At 46.3% G+C, this 23,780-nt stretch overlaps 1 protein-coding gene across 1 annotated transcript; it reads right to left on the bottom strand.

The window, feature by feature from the left end:
• Nucleotides 1-2,170: 2,170 nt before the first annotated feature.
• SERINC3 (serine incorporator 3) lies at nucleotides 2,171-23,548 on the bottom strand. The gene is made up of 10 exons (XM_066587466.1): nucleotides 23,413-23,548; nucleotides 19,792-19,953; nucleotides 16,237-16,430; nucleotides 15,690-15,769; nucleotides 13,970-14,107; nucleotides 13,707-13,876; nucleotides 12,484-12,574; nucleotides 10,018-10,201; nucleotides 6,813-7,037; nucleotides 2,171-4,542 (listed from the first exon to the last, which is right to left on the bottom strand). The coding sequence occupies exons 1-10, from the start codon at nucleotides 23,449-23,451 to the stop codon at nucleotides 4,404-4,406; spliced, it is 1,422 nt and encodes a 473-aa protein (XP_066443563.1). The 5' UTR covers nucleotides 23,452-23,548; the 3' UTR covers nucleotides 2,171-4,403.
• Between the last annotated feature and the right edge of the window lie 232 nt (nucleotides 23,549-23,780).

Raw genomic sequence — 23,780 nt, 5'->3', positions numbered from 1 at the left:
CCCCTTTGGTTTGGACACCAGATCTCCAGCTCCACTTACAGCCACTTTTGCTGCATTACTACTGCAATATTGGGAGTCACAAGGGGTGCAGCTTAACCAGTGCGTTAGGACAAGAGCCAGGGGAATAATTGTCTGCTACGTCCACATGGGAGGGAAGTGTTGCAGAAAACGGCTAAAGAGTTCTGTAGAGAAACGTCCACCGAATCATGGAGCTTTTCTTGTGGATGTTGCAAAAATAAAAATGCTTTTGAAAACCGTACTTACAGATGTGGCTGCGGATCTACGATGAATCCAGAGCAGAAACCTGCAACAACTGGATTTAGATTTCCCTATAAACACTGACTGAATTTCACAGCAACAATCAGGCTGTAGACTTTAAATCTGCACTGCGGGTTAATCTCTGCAACGCCTGGATTGGATTTGTACAGTCTCATCCACATTGCTGGAAAATCTGCAGCAGGTCTGTCCCATCTGGATGCGCCCTAAAGGAAGGGCGGGGCGGGGGGGGGGGGGGGGAGGTCTAATGTGGTTTGGGTGGCAATAATGCAGTTTGTGCATCAATTCTCAAAACAGTCAGCCCTGATCCTAACTGTCAGGTGGGTGTCATCCATTGCTCTTGTAGGGTCTCTACATCATTGTTGGGATCTTTGTGTTGAATGAAATGATTATTTTTCTATTCTGGTTTATCCATTTACACTTTATAAATGGAGGTGCAATTTGTTTCCAAGTGTTACTTTGTATGCATGGGTCAATAAATCTCTATATACATAATTGTGCTTTGGCCATTGCTTATTTGTACTCTGCATTTTCTTTAAATAGTCGCTGACCCTTCAAACTACTTGTACTTATGATAGTTCAAATCCCTTTTACCAAAAAATGTTTTTGTAATGGAAAATCCCTCTAAAGTGCTGTCCACTAGGGGGCCTCCCTTCCTTCGATTTTTTTGTAGCAGATAAGACTGACGAGTGGGATTATGCATGCTGCCCATAGAAGTCTATGGAGGAGAGACTCTGATGTGCTGTTAGAGCTAACGGTGAGTTATTTACTGTTTATTCACATCTATACTGCTCAGCCGTGTCCTCTCTCCCATTCCCTTTCACCCATGTTATAAGCAAAGGGGTCAGGAATATTGCAGCTTTTCAGCCACAGAATTAGCTTTGTTACATGTAGAGCACTTATAGGGATATGTTTCTAGGAAACCCCATCCACAAGCGGAGGAGTCTGCAGTGTAAGTGATCTGTTGTGGATATCAAGTCACTCTGTGCTGCGGATCTTACCTCTTCAAATAAGGGAATGAAATCGGCCGAGACCCCTCACCATGTGAACATGAAGGTGATGGCAGAATAAGAGCCCCGGTCCATCCAGCCACCCTTATATTTCCTGCTTAGGATATACAATGATCCCAGGCACCTTGAGTTTCCAATCACACGTTTCATCTTTTGGAAGTTTGTACAACTTTCAGGGTGCGTTCACACGAGCGCATAAACGGCGCGTTTTTGTGCCCCATCGTATATACGTGACCATCTAAGGCATTGGTTTCGAATGTATTCATTCACACGGGCGATTTTACGGCGCGTAAAAACAGCAACCCGGAACATACGCGACCGAAATACGCGCCAACGCATATTCGATGGCCGAAAAGATAGTTTGCAAAGTAGGAACAAACGATAATACGCTTTCTAGCTCTGGTCATGATCGACGAAAAACGTTCTTTCCGGCGATTATACGCTGCGCACGTGCGAACGTAAATACGCCTACGCTCGTGTGAATGCACCCTTAGTAAAACTTTCTGCTATTCCCCAACTAGGACAGAGTGACCCCCTTCTGGTCCTTTTACATGGAACGACTCAAGCTCCCTCCAGTCATCATCGCTCCTGTGCTTTCACAGTAAATAAGCAGTCGGTCCTAGATGAACGGCCTCCTCTTTACAGCGCCCCATACTGGCTCGTGGGCTAAAAACCAAGTGACTCCAACAAGTGAGCAATGTCAGATTCAGTGGCCCCTCTACGGCCGCATGTACATGGGACACCCAAAGTCACTGTTTCCAGTGATTTGGGCAATCACCGCTCCGTGGAAAGATCCCTTACGTCACAATGACTACTTGTTACTTAAGGACATTCAACAGGACGGACATGAAGACAAGCAGACGGCTGCTGATAGAAGGAACAGGTAACGGGTAAAGAGGAATTTTATTAAATAATCCTTTATTAAACAGTGTATACATTACAGTGCAAATCTAATGCAGAAATAGCTGATAAGGCAGGCAGCCGCCTCCTCCTGATCCAGGCCACAAGTGCTGATGTCACGATTCCTTATTACCAGGCCTCCTTCCCCCATCATTCCGATCAAGTCGCTGTGTAAGGAGGTCGGGTACACCTTTATAGTCATTCGGAAATTTAGGCAGCATCAAATAGGTTTTCTGACTTTTTATTCACACCCCCCACCCCAGAAAATATTTTTAAAAGTTACTCAGTAGTGCTGGAGCGCCGTTGTAGCACAACATCATGTGACCATGTCAACGGGGCAGGTGAGCCTCTAATGAAGAGAGCCGGGCCTGGTTATGGGAAAACACGGACATCTTATTTTAGGCCATTCTATTGGCGGCAGTGGTCACATGGGTAAACCACATGACTGCTGCAGCTTATGTACACAGTGACCAGCAGATTAATCATTCAGTCTTAGATGTAACATAACAGGCGATGCTAGGGCAGAGTTTGTTTTTTTAGCATGTTCTATTTACTCCCCATTGAGATCAATGAGCTGAACGGGGCCTCCCTAACAAAAGGATTCTTTTATCCACCTTGTAAGCAGAGGTGACAAACCAGACTGTACCCAAAAGGGCGGATGCAACACGGCTCGGTTCTACTACACTTGGTAAATTTATCTACCTTGGGTTAAGTACCAGGCTGTTTAGGTGCCAGGGAATGGAGAAAGCAGAAGTGGTTAAACTGCTTCTCCCTTCTCCTCCGGGTTCTCAGCTGTGACTAACAGCTGAGAGCCCAACCTGCTCCTGGTTGAGTGCAGGAACAGAGACTTTAATTCCGTGCCATATTTTTGCTATGAGAGGGGATTAAAGGCCGTATATTTACCATGCTTGGTCCTTCAGCGGTTAAAGCGATCCTCTGGGCTAGACAAATAGAGGGCTGCCCCGCTTCCACCTACCTGCTGCACACTGTGTATTAAGACACTATATGCTAATCTGATTGCCCAACACGGTTCATATGGACAGTACTTGTTAATCATGGAGCATGCAGTGACTTAGACGTATGCAAGCATGTGATTAACCAATGCTGCCCATATGACCAGCGTCAGCCAATCAGATGTAGAATCTTAAGGCCGTTTTACATGGAACGCTATCGTTTAAACGAGCGATCGTTCAGTGTAAACACAGCCAATGATCAAATTGATAAATTGTTCGCTTTTCGTTCATTTCATGCAAGCATGAAAGTCATCATTGGCCGGTTCACCAATCGTTTGGTTTAAATATCGATCGTTCAGTCGTTCTCATTCATTGTATAGTAAATGAACAATTTTTCGTTTGAGCGAGCCAATGGTGTATCTGCCATCGTTCGGTCTAAACTGACCCCAATACCATCGATGCGCATCAATACACCGTGTACAGCTGGTAGGCAGAGAAGCAGATCGGCCATACTTGTTTGTCCAGAGCTGGAGGGTCACTTTAACCTCCTCTTCCACTCTGCGTTTCTATGGACCCACCTTTTGGCTGCTTAGGCAGCACTGTATCTATGGTCCCTGTGCAGTCCAGATATTTCCTGCCAAAAATTAGGGAATACATGGACCCAAAGTATGGCAGTGTGAATGTAGTCCGAGGCTTCTAGGATGACAACTTCCGCGGTCATCGATAAAGGAATGTGCCCGACGCAGGAGCCACCCACACGTTGGTCAAATCAGTTTCTGCTGCGGCTTAGTACAACCATGACAAACTGGCATCGTCTTGTAGCAATATTGCACAAATGACATAAAACCCCACAATCTGACCGCGAGGCGTGAACTCACCCTTATTACAACATGGGGCAGATGGGACGTTTCCAGCCATGGAAGGGGCTGCGATGCTCTGCATCACAACACATAAAGCTGTCAAACAAATACTAAATACAAAAAAAAAAGGAAATCTGAGCATAAAAACCATAAAAACAGAATACAGCTCTTTATATAGAAAATTTAACCAATAGATTACCGACGCGAAGGTCAATTCTAGACTGCTTCATACAAAAGCGTCAACTCAACTGAAGCAGATTAAAAAGCAGCAGAATACACATTATAAAGCGTCAAAATTAAAGGGATCCATCAGAAAACGCAATAAAAGAAAATGGCTTATGGAATTGTCGAAGCAGAACTTTGGAACTGGAGAGATTACCAAAAAGACGGGGAAGCAGAGGCGTCTAAGTGAAGTCTCTGTTAGGAAGGATGCAGGGACCGATGAGGGTCCAGGTGTAGAGGAGCAGACAGAACCAGCTGGACCCCATCTTCACCCAGACAGCCGGCCACTTACTGGTTATGGTGTTCAAGTCGGCATCGGGGCTGTGAATGGAGAAAGGAGATACATATTAGACCTGCCGGAGGCACATACATATATATATTTTTTTTCACGTGGCCAATCTATCTATGCAGCAGTTAACTAGATACAAGAGTTGCTCCAAAACTAATGACCCCTATCTTATGTTGGCACACGACGTCAGAAGCGGATGTTGGCAGTATGGCAAGAGAATGTGAACCTTCCCGCCAATATCTGGTGAATTTTGTTCGCAGAAGGGCGTTCCGATAAAAACGATGTCCGACATGAAAGTGCGCATATAGCAAAAGGTGTGTAATTGAACGCACCGATATTAACCAATGCATCTTAGAGATGAGCGAGCACCCAAATGCTCGGGTCCGCGATATTCGAGTCGAGCTTTTCGTAAAATTCGAGAGCTCTACTCGAGTAGTGAACCCCATTGACTACAATGGGAGACTCGAGCATTTTTGTATGTGGAACGCAGGGTCACGAGCTTTTGTTTTGTTTTTTTCTTGGTTCGTGTTTTTTCCCCTCCCGCCCCTTCCTGCCAGACCAAAAATTTTCAAATGACTCGCGCTACGTTGCGGCAGGGAGAGGCCAAAACAGGCACGTCACAGCGGGGAGGAGCCAAAAGCTGGGGCGGGGTCGAACGCGATTTGATGCTCGTTTGAGTAACGAGCACCATCGAGTACGTTAAAGGGGTTGTCCCGCGAAAGCAAGTGGGTCTATACACTTCTGTATGGCCATATTAATGCACATTGTGCATTAATTATGAGCCATACAGAAGTTATAAGAAGTTATTCACTTACCTGTTCCGTTGCTGGCGTCCTCGTCTCCATGGAGCCGTCTAATTTTCGGCGTCTAATCTCCAGATTAGACGCGCTTGCGCAGTCCAGGTCTTCTGCTTTTCTCAATGGGGCCGCTCGTGCCAAAGAGCGGCTCCTGGTAGCTCCGCCCCGTCACGTGCCGATTCCAGCCAATCAGGAGGCTGGAATCGGCAATGGACCGCACAGAAGAGCTGCGGTCCACAGAGGGAGAAGATCCCGGCGGCCATCTTCAACCGGTAAGTAAGAAGTCACCGGAGCGCGGGGATTCAGGTAAGCGCTGTGCGGATTTTTTTTCAGGTCTCTGCATCGGGTTTGTCTCGCGCCGAACGGGGGGGGGGGGGGGGGGGGGGGGCTGTTGAAAAAATAAACCCCCCCCCCCGTTTCGGCACGGGACAACCCCTTTAATACTCGAACGAGCATCAAGCTCGCAAGAGTATGTTTGCTTAACTCTAATCTTAAATCAGCTCATCTGCGGATCACGGGCACGGAACAGAGTAAGGAGCTGAATGTTGGTTGCAGCGAGCTGGAACCGATGATCCGCTGATAGAGATGCTCTTCGTTTCGTGGTGCGACAGCTATGCATGGCCATCCGGAACAAGGCTAGCCTTTTACGTTGTCGCCACTGTTGAGCTGTGCCAACATCCACCATTTGGTCTCCAGAGACCTTTAGCAAGTTTCCATGGATGTTGGCGCGTGCACTTTTTTCCACATGGAGGAATTCAATTAGAACCCCTTTTGCTTTCTACGCACTTTCATGTCGGACACAATTTGTCAGAGCGCCCCCTGTGCTGCCATCCATCACACAGCAACACGTTTTATTGGATAGTGGCAGGATATCACCAACAAAGTTTCAGAATGACTCTAAGTTTGCCAACTGTGAAAGTTTAGATCTCTGCCAACTTTCCCAAAAACAATATTTTTTGCGCCACTTCAGCTAATAGTACAGCAGACTTGTCCCCACAAACTGCCCAAGAGCGCAGAGTATAGTGACAGGAGAGGTGATAACTGACCGACCGCTGGGACCCTCAGCGATCACGACACGTTAATTCTCCGCATGAATGAAGCGGCAGTGCCCATGCTCCACCACCATTCACTTCTATGGGACAGGCAAAGATCAATGTGCCCGGTAATGTTCTTCCATCCCACCGAAACAAAAGGAACGGTGAAGTATGCACATTGCTATGCCGTCGCAGGAACAGTGATGGACCCAGCGGTCAGACATTTATCCACTTATCCTACAAATAAGGCCTTTAAAAATAAGACACCCCCTTTAAAAAAATAAATAAAAAGGTGTACCAGTGATTATTAATGAAACAGAGCACAACTCTGCACAACCCCCATAGACTTGTGGGACACAGAATTGTGAGTACATCGTTGCTAAATGACCAAGTACAAGATTACAGCAACATCTGTAGACAGAAGTCAACCTGATCTCTGACCCCAACCAATAAAAATATAATGGGTCTCACCTGTACCAGTTGGTGAGGGTCATCATAACATAGAGCGAAGCAAGGCACAGCATGAAATGGAAGAAGGAATAAATGTACTGGACACCGTCCTTCTCGTTATCCACAACACGCCGAACCTCGCCGTCCTCAACATCTCCGCCATTCCCAACAGTGTCATCCAGCATGGCGGTGTCATGGCCAGAAAGGGTCAGCTTCCTCACTTGGCTGCTGGTGGAGCTGCGAATACTGCGAAGAACATAAAGGGACGGACATATACAATGCGGTCAGTAAAAGTATGTAATGAAGGAAAGGACTGCAGTGTGTACAGAAAAGTGTGGGGGAAGGGACTACTGCTCAGTGCATAGCCCTGGCTCAAGCCTAGTCACTCAACGGTCTGAGAAGTGACTAAATGAGGTGAAAATCTAAAATCACTAAAAAAATTGCTATAACTACCATAATGCTGCCCCCTATGTACAAGACTATAACTACCATAATGCTGCCCCCTATGTACAAGACTATAACTACCATAATGCTGCCCCCTATGTACAAGACTATAACTACCATAATGCTGCCCCCTATGTACAAGACTATAACTACCATAATGCTGCCCCCTATGTACAAGACTATAACTACCATAATGCTGCCCCCTATGTACAAGACTATAACTACCATAATGCTGCCCCCTATGTACAAGACTATAACTACCATAATGCTGCCCCCTATGTACAAGAATATAACTACTATAATACTGCCTATGTACAAGAATATAACTACTATAATACTGCCCCTGTGTACAAGAATATAACTACTATAATACTGCCCCCTATGTACAAGAATATAACTACTATAATACTGCCCCCTATGTACAAGAACATAACTGCTATAATACTGCCCCCTATGTACAAGAACATAACTACTATAATACTGCCCCCTATGTACAAGAACATAACTACTATAATACTGCCCCCTATGTACAAGAACATAACTACTATAATACTGCCCCCTATGTACAAGAATATAACTACTATAATACTGCCCCCTATGTACAAGACTATAACTACTATAATACTGCCTCCTATGTACAAGACTATAACTACTATAATACTGCCTCCTATGTACAAGACTATAACTACTATAATACTGCCCCCTATGTACAAGACTATAACTACTATAATACTGCCCCCTATGTACAAGACTATAACTACTATAATACTGCCTCCTATGTACAAGACTATAACTACTATAATACTGCCTCCTATGTACAAGAACATAACTACTATAATACTGCCTCCTATGTACAAGACTATAACTACTATAATACTGCCCCCTATGTACAAGAATATAACTACTATAATACTGCCCCCTATGTACAAGAATATAACTACTATAATACTGCCTCCTATGTACAAGAATATAACTACTATAATACTGGCCCCTGTGTACAAGAATATAACTACTATAATACTGCCCCCTATGTACAAGAACATAACTACTATAATACTGCCCCCTATGTACAAGAACATAACTACTATAATACTGCCCCCTATGTACAAGAATACAACTACTATAATACTGCCCTCTATGTACAAGAATATAACTACTATAATACTACCCCCTATGTACAAGAATATAACTGCTATAATACTGCTCCTATGTTCAAGAACATAACAATTATAATACTGCCCCCTGTGTACAAGAACATAACTACTATAATACTGCCTATGTACAAGAATATAACTACTATAATACTGCCCCTGTGTACAAGAATATAACTACTATAATACTGCCTCCTATGTACAAGAATATAACTACTATAATACTGCCCCCTATGTACAAGAATATAACTACTATAATACTGCCCCTATGTACAAGAATATAACTACTATAATACTGCCCCCTATGTACAAGAATATAACTACTATAATACTGCCCCCTATGTACAAGAATATAACTACTATAATACTGCCCCCTATGTACAAGAATATAACTACTATAATACTGCCCCCTATGTACAAGAATATAACTACTATAATACTGCCCCCTATGTACAAGAATATAACTACTATAATACTGCTCCCTATGTACAAGAATATAACTACTATAATACTGCCCCCTATGTACAAGAATATAACTACTATAATACTGCTCCTATGTACAAGAATATAACTACTATAATACTGCCCCCTATGTACAAGAATATAACTACTTTAATACTGGCCCCTGTGTACAAGAATATAACTACTATAATACTGCCCCCTGTGTACAAGAATATAACTACTATAATACTGCCCCCTGTGTACAAGAATATAACTACTATAATACTGCCCCCTATGTACAAGAATATAACTACTATAATACTGCCCCCTATGTACAAGAATATAACTACTATAATACTGCCTCCTATGTACAAGAATATAACTACTATAATACTGCCCCCTATGTACAAGAATATAACTACTATAATACTGCCCCCTATGTACAAGAACATAACTACTATAATACTGCCCCCTATGTACAAGAACATAACTACTATAATACTGCCCCCTATGTACAAGAATATAACTACTATAATACTGCCTCCTATGTACAAGAATATAACTACTATAATACTGGCCCCTGTGTACAAGAATATAACTACTATAATACTGCCCCCTATGTACAAGACTATAACTACTATAATACTGCCTCCTATGTACAAGACTATAACTACTATAATACTACCCCCTATGTACAAGACTATAACTACTATAATACTACCCCCTATGTACAAGAATATAACTACTATAATACTGCCCTCTATGTACAAGAATATAACTACTATAATACTGCCCCCTATGTGCAAGAATATAACTACTATAATACTGCCTCCTATGTACAAGAACATAACAATTATAATACTGCCCCCTATGTACAAGAATATAACTACTATAATACTGCTCCCTATGTACAAGAATATAACTACTATAATACTGCCCCCTATGTACAAGAATATAACTAATATAATACTGCCCCCTATGTACAAGAATATAACTAATATAATACTCCCTCCTATGTACAAGAATATAACTACTATAATACTGCCCCTATGTACAAGAATGTAACTATTATAATACTGCCCCCTACTGGTGATAGCTTTATGAGAAAGTCTTCTGGAACAGCTGAAGAATAAAGCACCACCAGTAACGAGATGTGGTGTACAACATATAACACGAGCTTCAATCCTCACCTGGAATACAGGAGACATAGCACAAACATGACGAGGCCGATGATACTCTGAGTGTCCCACCACTGCAGGGACTTGGGTGGCTCCGGCGTGGGAAGGTCCGGCATTGCCGATACATTGAGAGGATTAATTGTAGGAGCAGCGATTTTGTTCAGGATGCTTATCAGACTCGGGTTACAGGTACGATCTGGAGGAACACAAAAATCAAATCTGACCAATATTCTGGCTCAGGGGGACACCCCAGCATGATCATTAAAGGGGTTATGTTAGTTTTAGTATTGATGACCTATCCGCATCATAAATCATCAATAGCAGATCGGCTGCTCGACATCCACAGCACCGCTGTCACCCAGGACAGCGCAGACGGTGCTGACCATTGTGCATTGGTCCAGGTGGGATTTCATTGAATTCAATGGGACCTGCAATTCCAACCAGAGCAACTATGCGAAGGTCAGCGCTGTCTGCTTCCTGCTTGGTCTATAATGACAGTGGTGCCAGCTGATTCCCAATGAGGATAGGCCATCAATAGTACAAAGTGACAAAACCCCTTTAAGGGTATGATCACACAAGCATAACCCACCTCAAAAACTGTGACTGAGCTGCAGATTTCTGGCACAGCTATGCACTTGAATGTCCACAGATCCGCACGTGCCCTTATCAATGGGCAAAGTCAAATGCTAAATTCTCAAAGCAGATTCAGAACGGAATCCACATCAAGAAGTTCCATGCCCCCTTTTGTTTCTTCAGCATACCCATCATCCTGGACCACTGGATTGGACTGTCCCTCTCCATGTAGGAGGTCCACATGGGTGGCAGATGATCCTCATCCAGTTGAGGTTATACACAGAAGGCTATCCAACCTGTCAGGTGTAGGGGTGACCCCACTACACCAGGTGAGTCGGTTCCTGTACACCCACCTGCTTTTCTCATTTGGGGGTGCTAGTTTTTTTTAATATATATATATATATATATATATATATATATATATATATATTATCTACTGTATGCATGACATGGACTCAGACATTGGGAGTCTCACCAAAAATGTGTGTGTTGGTATCCAACTCCTGCTAAATGAACAATTGTATCCCTGAAACATGTTGGAGGGGATGTGGCCTCGAGGGTACCCACTGACATATGTGGTGGTCCTGCCTTGTCAATCGGTATTTTTGATTTTGTTTATACTATATCACCTCATTGTGTGGCCCCAGAACCGACAGCTGCTCCTTGTCTACATATAACTGGATAGAGAGATGGGAGTTTACTCCTCATATCTTTCTTGCATCTCGCCTTTTTATCTTCCTGGGCACCATGGATGAATAGTTGACTTAAAGCCCCCCCATAATGTGCACATTACCTACATTATTCTTTTTTTCAGCGATACATTACTTGCACCAGGCCCGTATGCCACTTTGAACTGTTCACCCCTGCTTCTGTTCTTTTCCTTTCTATGGAGGACACTTTACTTCTAGTCCTTTTATTAGTTTTAATCTTTATTCATTATTTTTGTATACTCATGCAGTTATTTTAAGTGTACAAACTCTTACCACCCATTGTTCCCGTATTGTGCTACCCCTCCCGAGTCCGTGCTTTGGCCGCGGGCCGCTACCCCTCCCGAGTCCGTGCTTTGGCCGCGGGCCGCTACCCCTCCCGAGTCCGTGCTTTGGCCGCGGGCCGCTACCCCTCCCGAGTCCGTGCTTTGGCCGCGGGCCGCTACCCCTCCCGAGTCCGTGCTTTGGCCGCGGGCCGCTACCCCTCCCGAGTCCGTGCTTTGGCCGCGGGCCGCTACCCCTCCCGAGTCCTTGCTTTGGCCGCGGGCCGCTACCCCTCCCGAGTCCTTGCTTTGGCCGCGGGCCGCTACCCCTCCCGAGTCCTTGCTTTGGCCGCGGGCCGCTACCCCTCCCGAGTCCTTGCTTTGGCCGCGGGCCGCTACCCCTCCCGAGTCCTTGCTTTGGCCGCGGGCCGCTACCCCTCCCGAGTCCTTGTTTTGGCCCCGGGCCGCTACCCCTCCCGAGTCCTTGTTTTGGCCCCGGGCCGCTACCCCTCCCGAGTCCTTGTTTTGGCCCCGGGCCGCTACCCCTCCCGAGTCCTTGTTTTGGCCCCGGGCCGCTACCCCTCCCGAGTCCTTGTTTTGGCCCCGGGCCGCTACCCCTCCCGAGTCCTTGTTTTGGCCCCGGGCCGCTACCCCTCCCGAGTCCTTGTTTTGGCCCCGGGCCGCTACCCCTCCCGAGTCCTTGTTTTGGCCCCGGGCCGCTACCCCTCCCGAGTCCTTGTTTTAGACCCGGGCCGCTACCCCTCCCGAGTCCTTGTTTTAGACCCGGGCCGCTACCCCTCCCGAGTCCTTGTTTTAGACCCGGGCCGCTACCCCTCCAGTTTGTTTTAAGTTTCAAAAGAATTTCAATAAAGAAATAATTTAAAAATATACTTCTAATGACTGGCTACTGCAAAGCATTTCACATTTTCACTCACCTGGCTCGTTGGACATAGCGGACCAGGTCAGGTACACTGTATATAATGTAATCATGGAGGACTGAAGGAGGCCGGATCGTGACTGATACTCCTGCAACATGAAGAAAGAACATATCCACGTCACGAGGGCAGAGACACAAGTCACTCGAAAGGGATATCAATTAAAGGGTTTTGTCTCATAGATGGCGCTTCCTAGTGATATCTGCTATGTTGACAAAAGTATTGGGACCCCCACAAATCCGATGCCATCAGAGAAAGGGGATATGCAAATCAGGTGTGTGTGCATTAGGTATGAAGGAGAGTATAACAGATATATCCGAGTACAGAAGCCATCAGAAGGTCACCAAATGTAAAAGCTGACAATGGGGTCTAGTGGTGGGATGTCACCAACCAATCAGTACAGGGCATCGCAGCACCTTTGGATCTTTCAAAGTCCACTATTCAGAAATGGAAACCATCCGGTGTGTGCAGTGCTGCCACATTTGGGGAGACCCCATAAACTGACAGAACGTGGACAATGAAGGTACGAGCTGTGGAGGCATCACACACATCATCTGCCCTCGCTCAGGGGGGTCTCACAGGCCATTGGAACATCCATGAGCACCAGAACCATCCATAGCGAACCGCATGCAAGACTTAGCGTAAACAAGCGGCTGCACACAAGCCCAAGATCACAGCAGTGAATGCACAGCGTCCCCTGCCATGGCTCTGGGTGTGACAGTCGCCGGGAGAGCGATTTCTAGCAACTGCATTGTCCCAACAGTGAAGGTTTGTCATACGGCACGTGGTGTTGAGGCTTGGTTTGAGGAACAGAACGTCTGCAGACTTCATTGCCCGGCCCAAAGTCCAAATCTTAATCCGATCAAGCATGTTTGAGACGAACAAGAATGGCGTATCTGTTCACGACCAACATGCCCATCAATGCCCGCATCACTATCTGAAGCTCTCCTGAAGGAGTGAAGGCAAATCCCTCCACACATCTTTGGAAATTTAGTGGAAGGCGACCTAGTAGGGTTACTGCAGTAACTGTGGCCAAAGGCGCCCAAAACCGTATTGAAAAAATATATATATATATATGGGAATAAAACTAAGTTTCACCACCTTCTATGTGTGTCCCAATACTTTTGTCAATCTAGTGTATGTCCAAGTGGGCGGACTTAGACTGTTGTGATCCCTCATGATCCCCCAGCACCATGATCTGGTGAGCACCATCTAGCCTGTACCTGTACTTTGGGCAGGATGGAGATGATGGAGACTATGATACACAGGATCATGTTGAAGCTGATGAAGAACTTGTTCTCAACGCAGCCCCCAGGTACGGTGTAGAACACATAGAAGAGGATGATGCCGATGAGCGACAGGATGTACAGCAGGCTGGTCACAGTCAGCAGCACTAGAAAGCCCGCAGAAATAACAGTAATTAGACCTCGTCTAGCCACACAGATCACATACAGCCTATATACGCATGCCACTCAGGACTGCTTACCTGCATACCAGCATTTTGAGTTTCCTTCGTCCATGCGCTCTACCCAGGACTCATTCACCGAATGAGCGAAGTCAACAAGCAAAACCAACTGGATGACGATGAAGCAGCCGGCGCCCACGACTCCGATCCAGAACCAGGCTGAAATACGAACAGTGAGATGAGCCAATGACAGGATTTACCGTGGATTTAGACAAACTGTATTATGCTCCAGAGCTGCACTCACTATTCTGCTGGTGGAGTCACTGTGTACATACATTACTTATCCTGTACTGATCCCGAGTTACATCCTGTATTATACTCCAGAGCTGCACTCACTATTCTGCTGGTGGAGTCACTGTGTACATACATTACTTATCCTGTACTGATGCGGAGTTACATCCTGCATTATACTCCAGAGCTGCACTCACTATTCTGCTTTTTACATACATTACTTATCCTGTACTCATCCTGAGTTACATCTTGAGCTGCACTCTACAGGTATGAAGTTTTGAGTGAGATATATGGATATGACCTCTATAGTTAAATGCAATCTAATTACTTTCCTTATTTCCGGTGGCTGGAGTATAATACAGGATATAACTCAGGATCAGTACAGGATAAGTAATGTATGTACACAGTGACTCCACCAGCAGAATAGTGAGTACAGCTCTGGAGTATAATACAGGATATAACTCAGGATCAGTACAGGATAAGTAATGTATGTACATAGTGACTCCACCAGCAGAATAGTGAGGACAGCTCTGGAGTATAATACAGGATGTAACTCAGGATCAGTACAGGATAAGTAATGTATGTACATAGTGACTCCACCAGCAGAATAGTGAGTGCAGCTCTGGAGTATAATACAGGATGTAACTCAGGATCAGTACAGGATAAGTAATGTATGTACACAGTGACTCCACCAGCAGAATAGTGAGTGCAGCTCTGGAGTATAATACATGATATAACGCAGGATCAGTACAGGATAAGCAATGTATGTACACAGTGACTCCACCAGCAGAATAGTGAGTGCAGCTCTGGACTATAATACAGGATGTAACTCAGGAGCAGTACAGGATAAGTAATGTATGTACATAGTGACTCCACCAGCAGAATAGTGAGGACAGCTCTGGAGTATAATACAGGATGTAACTCAGGATCAGTACAGGATAAGTAATGTATGTACATAGTGACTCCACCAGCAGAATAGTGAGGACAGCTCTGGAGTATAATACAGGATGGAACTCAGGATCAGTACAGGATAAGTAATATATGTACACAGTGACTCCACCAGCAGAATAGTGAGTGCAGCTCTGGAGGATAATACAGGATGTAACTCAGGATCAGTACAGGATAAGTAATGTATGTACACAGTGACTCCACCAGCAGAATAGCGAGTGCAGCTCTGGAGTATAATACAGGATGTAACTCAGGATTAGTACAGGATAAGTAATGTATCTACACAGTGACTCCACCAGCAGAATAGTGAGTGCAGCTCTGGAGTATAATACAGTATGTAACGCAGGAGCAGTACAGGGTAAGTAATGTATGTATACAGTGACTCCACTAGCAGAATAGTGAGTGCAGCTCTGGAGTATAATACAGGGTAAGTAATGTACTTCATTCCCAGATGTAGAAAGCAAATAACTATAAAACAAGGACTGAGGTCAGGAACACTAATAGGGAATCTATAATGCATTCAGCTCTTTCATAATGGATATAGATGATGCAGCTCATTTACTTCTTGTGAAAGGTCCTTCCGGAATGTAGAAAGCTCCCACCATAATACCGACAATTGCCAGGATCTTAAAAAACCAAAATCTGTAAGAGAAAAAGATAAACTTGTGAAGAGCCCTGCACGGTCTTCAGACGCATGAATGTTCCCCTCTTGCAATCCTGAGATTCAGGGTTATTATAGTATGTTCCAAGGGTTAATGTAATCATGAACGCAGGTAGCACCCATGTAGAGGGGGACCATTTTCTAATGGGGTCGTGCAAGATTAAGAGACATGGCTGCTTTCTTCCAGAAACAGCGCCACTCTTGTCCACGGGTTGTGTCTGGTATTGTATATTCCAGTGAATGGGGCTGAGCTGCTGCACCACAGAGACAGCGCCACCCTTGGAAAAGCAAACCCTCTTTTTCTCCTCTTGCACTAGTGCTTATAAGGGTACGTCACATAGTCCCTGACTAATGGCGGCCATGAAAACGGATGAAAGGATGTCCCAGCTCCACCTCCATCAAATCTCAGAAGTGAGGGGGGCATGCTGTTTTGTTCTACCCTCCTTACCCATTGTGCACAGCAGCCCGGGGGTCTTTGCTCGTCTTGACTCCAATCATCAGCAAGGAAAGGACCAGGAAGAACATGGACATGGCGAAGCTGACCCGATAGACGGCTTTGTATCCGACCAGCACGTTACAGTTCACATATCCGTTTACATGGGGAAGCTCCGTGCCAAACCCTCCTTCACAAAACCCGGGAACCTGCAGAACATAAGACACGCAGTGAGATTAGTCATCAGCCTGCGACTAAGTGCTTAGGGAGCCCCTCCAGGTCATAGTCCTAGACCCCCACCTCCATAACAGCTGGAACGTATTTATATATATATATATGACACAAGTGATTTAGAACAATGAAACAAACGGTACTTACCCTCCTCCACCCCAGCCATCAGGCGCTGCAGCCCTGCGATTCTCCCAATCTGTGTTGACAGCGGAAGTCAGGTGACTGCTGCCTGCCAATCAGAGGCTACAGCACCACTGTTCCAAATTCCTGGCATTATGGCGCCCAGGACGTGAACACCGAAGCCTCTGATTGGCAGGTAACGGTTACCCAACGTCTGCTGCCACCACAGTCTGGGAGAATCCCGAGGCTGTAATGCTGGGTCTGCGGAGGGGAAGCACTGTTTGATTTATTGTCTTTTTTAACAAGACGACCTAAAGCTACGAACACTCGGCTGAGCTGAATGTTGTGTATAGGGGAGCCGGGGGAAACAAGCGTTGGGTGAACGGCCATCTAACAACGGTTGGAGGGCTCTATCATGATGTAATAACACAGGCCAAAGACCGGGATGGACATATTATAGTCCCAGGAACCGGTCGGACCGCTACAGGAGCTGCGATGACATTTATATAAGCAGCCAGTGATAAAAATGCCATAAAAAAAGCAATAAAAAACACCCTAAAAATTCCTACCAAACACATAAAAGCACCAATAAACTCTTTACCGAGAGGAGGAGGTAGGAAATACGGGTGTGCAACAATGCTGAATGACCCGACAACTTCCCTCGGTTAACCATTAATCCGTCGTCTCATCTGACAATTGATGTGTACAGCAGAGTGAGGGCCGATTCACACGGCCAGATTTCTGCGCAAGTTCCGTGCAATTACAATACGGACATTGATTTTAAAGAGCGCAAGCGGCTTATCACTCGGAGCAATGGTCTGAAAACAAACTGCTGCATCCCCTACTCTTGTGAGTCTTGCATCGGAATAGGACATGTAACCTGCGGTGTCCGGCACATCTGTGCGGTCCGTGTGCGGTCCCATGTGCGGTCTCAGGCAAGTTGCACTTCTGTATTGCAGTACATTGTGTGATTTATTAAACGGCAGGCCGCTATGTGGGCCCGCGGGCGCCCAACCATCCCATCGCAGAGGAGCTCCAGCCAAAGTAGTCGGTGCGGTCAGCATTCATCGCGACATGCCAGTAGATGAGAGCGGGATCAGCGTAAACTCCAATTGCAACTCTTGTGGGCAGGGGGGCAGATATGTCAAACAGCCAGAAGCTGTGGGGTATGGAGCGGCTCGACGTCTGAGAGGCCCCCATATCCCCACAGTACGGGGCGCCAAGTAGTTAAATTCACTTATTGTTGATTGCCCAGCCACATCTAATGGAAGTTTGTTCCAAGCATCTACTACTAGTATTTTCCAACATGGCTTCTGATCCTCTCCTGTATATATACTGTGTGCCTTTATCTTTGCGTTAGGCCAGATTTTCACGGCCGACACCCCATATTCCCGTACTTTAGTGGCTGCTTGGCCGGCACTGAAGCCCCCTGTCCCCACCACCACTCCGAGCCTGGAAGACGCTGCCTGTGGTGCCGTTCATTGGGCGTATGCCAACTCACCAATCACAGGCCTCAGTAGCGATTCTTCCATGGGTGCTGAAGCCTGCGATTGGCTGAGCCATCACAAGCCCAATAAACGTCAGTCAGCTTTGGAGCGGCAGGGACTGGAAGCACCGAAATACGCAATTATGGTTCGTTTTCCTTGACTCTATAGAGCTCCATGGCTGTACAAAAGATTTTTCCCCCGAAGACCCCATTAATGAGAAACGGTGGTCCTGTGGTGTCACTTCTTACAGCTGAGGGTTTGCTACAACTGCATCCAGTCTACACAATCTACAGCTCGGACTTCAGACTGATACATTGTAACAAACTATAAGGACAGTGGAGAGTTCCTGCTCTTGTATTTATCTACACTGTAACAAACTCTCAGCTGTGAGAAGGTGTCTCCTAACGTAACCAAGATGTCCTCATTCACTGCAGCAATCAGATCTTGAAGCGGGTGAAGATTTTGTAAGAAACTCTTCATATGTTATGCATGTCACCAGCATGACGTCACAGGAAGCACCCGGCACGGGACACTTAAGGTGTTGGTTATGGCTGGCATCAGCTTCTTCTGACCGACTCCTGGAAATCACGTGCAATCAGAAGCTCGTCATGTCACAATTATGCAAATTGCAGGTTGTTACCTTCTAATCAAGCGACATCACTAAACTGTATGGAAGATGAGACAGACGGAACGATGATGTCACCACATTCTTCTACTTCATACACAAGTTCAAGGAGGCATCGAATGAAGCTGCACCAACACATGAGGGAAATGCTCCTCTACCTGCTGCAAAACTACAAGTCCCAGTATACATTGTCACCCACGGGCTGTCAGGGCATGCTGGGAGTTGTAGTTTTCCGATATATGGAGAGCCTTTGGTTGCAGAATGCTAGATTAGAAAAAGGCCTAAATAGCAATGCTGTAATATACTTCTATAAAAGCCACCAATAAGCCAAGCAGTCACAGCAACCTTATAGGTCTATAAGCCTGCGCCGATGACATCATCCTTGTGATGTCACCACAGTAAGGCTGGCTTTATATGGAACTGTACGCTTTTACACGGAGCGAAAGTTGTTCAATTTCACGATTGACATTTTTGGGGACGGTTACAAGGGCCGAAATATCATTCATCTAGGGGACGTAATGTTCTTTGATGGGCGCGTATTTTAAATTCTGACCCCTCCCCAACGCACTCATTGGTTGCCCAGCGCACATACAAACTTGTGATCCGTCTTCGTGTGACCATTCGCCGCGGCGTCTCTTGCTGGACTGAAACCAGCCCAAACCATAGCAGTGAGTTATCTCACAAGACCAGCAGTGACCTTCAGGAGAGGATCATTTGCACACATTTACGTGTTTACGGGAACCAAAGAGCATTAAGTGGGAGAGCAAAAAGGTCGGAGCCAATCAGCGATTAGCGAGAGGCGCACGCTGAACCCTGCAAAGTCGCTGAACGACAACATTACTTGTTTACACTAGATGATAACTAATGAACCAGCGACTATTTCTAGGTGAGCTGAACCGATGTGACTAGTGAACTAATTCTCGCTCGGCACCGGGTTGATGGCCGTGTTTTAACGAACAACCATCCCTTACATTCGCTCTATCAAGCAACGATTCGGATGATAGTTGCCCCATATAAAGCCACCCGACTGTGACTTATCGATGTGCCATCCTGCCCATACCAATCACATTGCAGGATGGCACCAGAGAACATCAAGATGAAACTTACTTTCTTTAGCTGCTCGGATATCCCTGGCGTCAGCATCACGATGGAGAGCAGCGTCCCCAGGAACATGAGGAACGCATAGATAAGCCGGGTCACGGTGGAATTCCCGGAGCTGGGGCAGCAGCGGCACAGGATGCACGTGGCACTGCTGCACAGGCATGGAATCTGCAAAGACATAAGTACCAGATTAATGGGGTCAGTTGACGCTCACATGGGCAATACTGGAGACGCCATCAGAAGACGAGTCACATGAGAACCCAACGTGCAGCAGAGACAGGGAACCGTAACCCGGACCCCAGGGGCAAAGCAAAATCTATAACAGGACCCATTACTTACCTACTGCGAACGAGGGAGGACACCAGAGGGGGGCGCTACCTTGCATGTAGGCAATATGCCAACTCCTATCTGATATAGTGTTAGACTGGCATGATGACAAACCACAGCTATGCTGGGCAACACTACCAGATGAGTGAGGGTGGCACCGGCATCTAATAGGGAGTTTGCTTTAGTTGCCCCATTAGGGTTCCTGGCTGCAGATAGCAGAGGATCGCCTGCCGGTCCTCATTCATAAGAGGGGGTCTAGATGAAGATTTAGGTGCTGCGTTATCAGCCAGCAGTGTCAAGGAAACACCTGGATAGATCTGAACAGGTACGAGCCGGACGGTTAGCGACACCTGGAACTGAATCTTAAATCCTATGTGGGACCGGCGCTGCGGGTGTCGGTTGCAGGCTGGATTCACATGGGCGATTTTCACACGCTCCGACCGATATGGACGAAATTCGCATGTGAGAAGTATCTATAGTCACATGACCAATTTCTCTTCTTTTAGTTTCAAAATATGTTTATTGAAGTTTTTACAAAAAGAAGATCAATTAAGTGACATTCAAATTAACGAGCCTCGAAGTCCAATTAACATGTTCGCTTGAAAAGGTGCCGGTGGTGTTTACGGTGGTCACCTCAGTAACCCAGCAAGAGAGCCATGTGAGCGGGCGGCTGTACACGGGACAAGCGTGTCTCCTCCAATTATGCCGCTTGTTTAAGTGTCTCTAGGCTTCACAGTTTGGACTCGATAATAAAGTAACATCAATACACCTATCCCGATTGTTCTTCTTGAACCGACGGTCTGAGATAGAAAGATTGCTGCATGTCCAATTTTTGGGCGACTTCACGCAAAAAAAAAAAAAAAAACGCCCTTTATTTTTAATGAGATCTTCAAAAAAAAAAAAAAAAACACAGAAATCGCAGTTGCACGCCATCGTTTTGCATGAGAGTGCGATATTTTCCATTTTAATTATTGGAAGTACATGCAATTTTTTTTTTATGCACATGACAACCACATACATTTGACAAAGTATCTCATACCATACTTATTGAAAAAAAATGACCAAATCTGGGATTGACGAGGAAACTGTTAGGTGGATTCACAACTGGCTGAGTGATCGTACTCAGAGTGGTCATAAATGGCTCCACATCCAAGTGGAAGAATGTATCACGTGGGGTACCACAAGGCTCTGTCCTGGGCCCAGTATTGTTCAACATTTTTATAAATGATCTGGAGGAGGGAGTTGAGGGGAAACTGATCAAATTTGCGACGACACAAAGTTAGGAGGGATAGCTAACACTAGGGAAGAGAGAGGATTCAAAAAGATCTAGAAAAGCTTGAACAGTGGTCGGCGACTAACAGAATAGTATTTAACAAGGAGAAATGCAAAGTCCTACATCTGGGCAAGAAAAATGAAGATAGCACATACAGAATGGGAGGAATTGGGCTAAGCAGCAGCACATGTGAAAAAGACTTGGGGATACTAATAGATCACAGACTGAACATGAGTCAACAATGTGATGCAGCAGCCAAAAAGGCAAACACAATTCTGGGATGTATTAAGAGAACCATAGAGTCTAGATCACATGAGGTCATTATCCACTCTACTCTTCCTTAGTCAGACCTCATCTGGAATACTGTGTCCAGTTCTGGGCACCCGGCTTTAAAAAAGATATAGACAAACTTAAAGGGGTTGTCCCGTGAAATCAAGTGGGGTTAGGGCTCATGTCCACGGGCAAAATAAGAATTAAAATCCGCAGCGGATTTTAACTCTTCTCCCGCGCGCGGAGCCGCACCCCATAGGGATGCATTGACCACCGGCGGGGTAGATAAATACCGGCGGATCGTCAATTAAAAGTGATTTAAAAAAAAAAATGGAGCATGAAAAAATCCGGACCATGCTCCATTTTCATGCGGGTCTCCTGCGGGGACGGCTCCCGCGGGGTTCTATTGAAGCCTATGGAAGCCGTCCGGATCCGCGGGACACAAAAATCAGATTTTACTCACACGCTCCGTTTCTTCTCTTCCCCGTGGTGCCATCTTCTCTCAGTCGCGGCCGGATCATTTTGCTTCGGCCCGGCGCATGCGCGGGGCACGTCACCGACATCATCATGCACATCCGCCGAGCCGAAGAAAGAAGATCCGGCCGCGACGAGAGAAGATGACGCCGCAGCGAAGGAAGTATCCGGAGCGGGCGGGAGGTAAGTTAATTCTGATTTATTCCTATTTTAAGCGCTCATGTCCGCGGGCAGGAGGGACCCGCTGCAGATTCTACATGGAGAATCCGGAGCGGGCCTGATTTTCTCCGTGGACATGAGGCCTTAAGCACTTCTGTATGGCCATATTAATGAACTTTGTAATATACATCGTGCATTAAATATGAGCCAAACAGAAGTTATTCACTTACCTGCTCCGTTGCTGGCGTCCCCGTCGCCATGGTGCCGTCTAAAGCTGCCTTCTCCTTCCATTAGACGCGCTTGCGCTGTGCGGTCTTCTGCTCTGTTGAATGGGGCTTCTCTGGCGTGCTCGCGCCGGCGAGGTCTTCTGCGCATGCGCAGACCAGCTCTCCGTTAAAGGGAAAGCACCGGAATTACAAGTCCTCCCCGTTCTCGAGATCAGCGGGGGATAACCTGCAGCTGTGGTACAACCCCTTCAATTAGTGGTCAGAAAACCCCTTTAAAGAACCACTAAAACCCTCCAAGACTTTGCTGCTAGCGCCGGGAGCGTACTACCGCATTTCAGCCGCCATTATACGGAAGTGCGTCCCGGCTGACCGCGGGTCTCCTGACCCGACCATCATAGCAACGTACAACGTCCAGGGTGGAACGCACTTCTGCATGACGGAGGCAAAACAGCGGCTGAAGAACGGTATTACATGCCAGGCATAATACTGCCATATCACCAGCAAAGGCTTAGGCCGCGGGCGGGCGAGGTTCCGGCCACTTACGGTTTATGGCAAGTTGCGACGCCATTCAGATCCTTGAATCGACCCGCTATATCATCGATCGGTGTTCGTTATACGGAAAGGTTAACGCAGTGAGATTTGCGCAGTGAAATGAGGGGCATTTACAGCTATAGGGAAGGATTCTTTGCAGTAACAGCAGCGACAGACGCCGGTGATGTCACAGCCCTGAGCGTACAGACAGGCGCCGTAAATACAGTAACGGCCACACATTACTACTACTACTACCCCCATCAGCCGGGAGGATCAGCCAGCACTACAGATGTCTGACCCTCCAGCTGTTACTCCCACCCTGATAAGAGCTGAAGCCCCCTGCCCGACAAGATGACATCTCCTCACCCAGCTGGCGATGGAGCAGATCCCCAGGACGCCCCCCATGATGGCTGCAGCTCCTCCGGACTTCGCTAGACCTTTGTTTACTCGGCACCTCCCGTCCTGTTGCTGCTGCTTCTTCTTCCTCCCAGACACTGCGCCTCTGCGTAATGACGTCACATCTCCTGCAGAGCTCCGCCCACAATCCTAAGGCTGGACCGCGACTTGCGCGTGCGCACTAGCCTTCAGTCTGTGAGCTGCGGCAAGGGAAATTCCTGAGGCGGCGTCTGGTCTGTAACACGCATGCGCACTGCTGTATTAAAGCTTTTATCGCTAATTACCTTTTGATTTTAATTTTTTTCTTGCAATCATTTGTGTCAGAATTCTTCTCTGAT

Source organism: Eleutherodactylus coqui, chromosome 13, assembly GCF_035609145.1.
Source record: "Eleutherodactylus coqui strain aEleCoq1 chromosome 13, aEleCoq1.hap1, whole genome shotgun sequence".
In the NCBI taxonomy this organism is placed as follows: domain Eukaryota; kingdom Metazoa; phylum Chordata; class Amphibia; order Anura; family Eleutherodactylidae; genus Eleutherodactylus; species Eleutherodactylus coqui.
The sequence above is the reverse complement of the archived record's forward strand: the minus strand, read 5'-3'. Positions and strand labels throughout refer to the sequence as shown.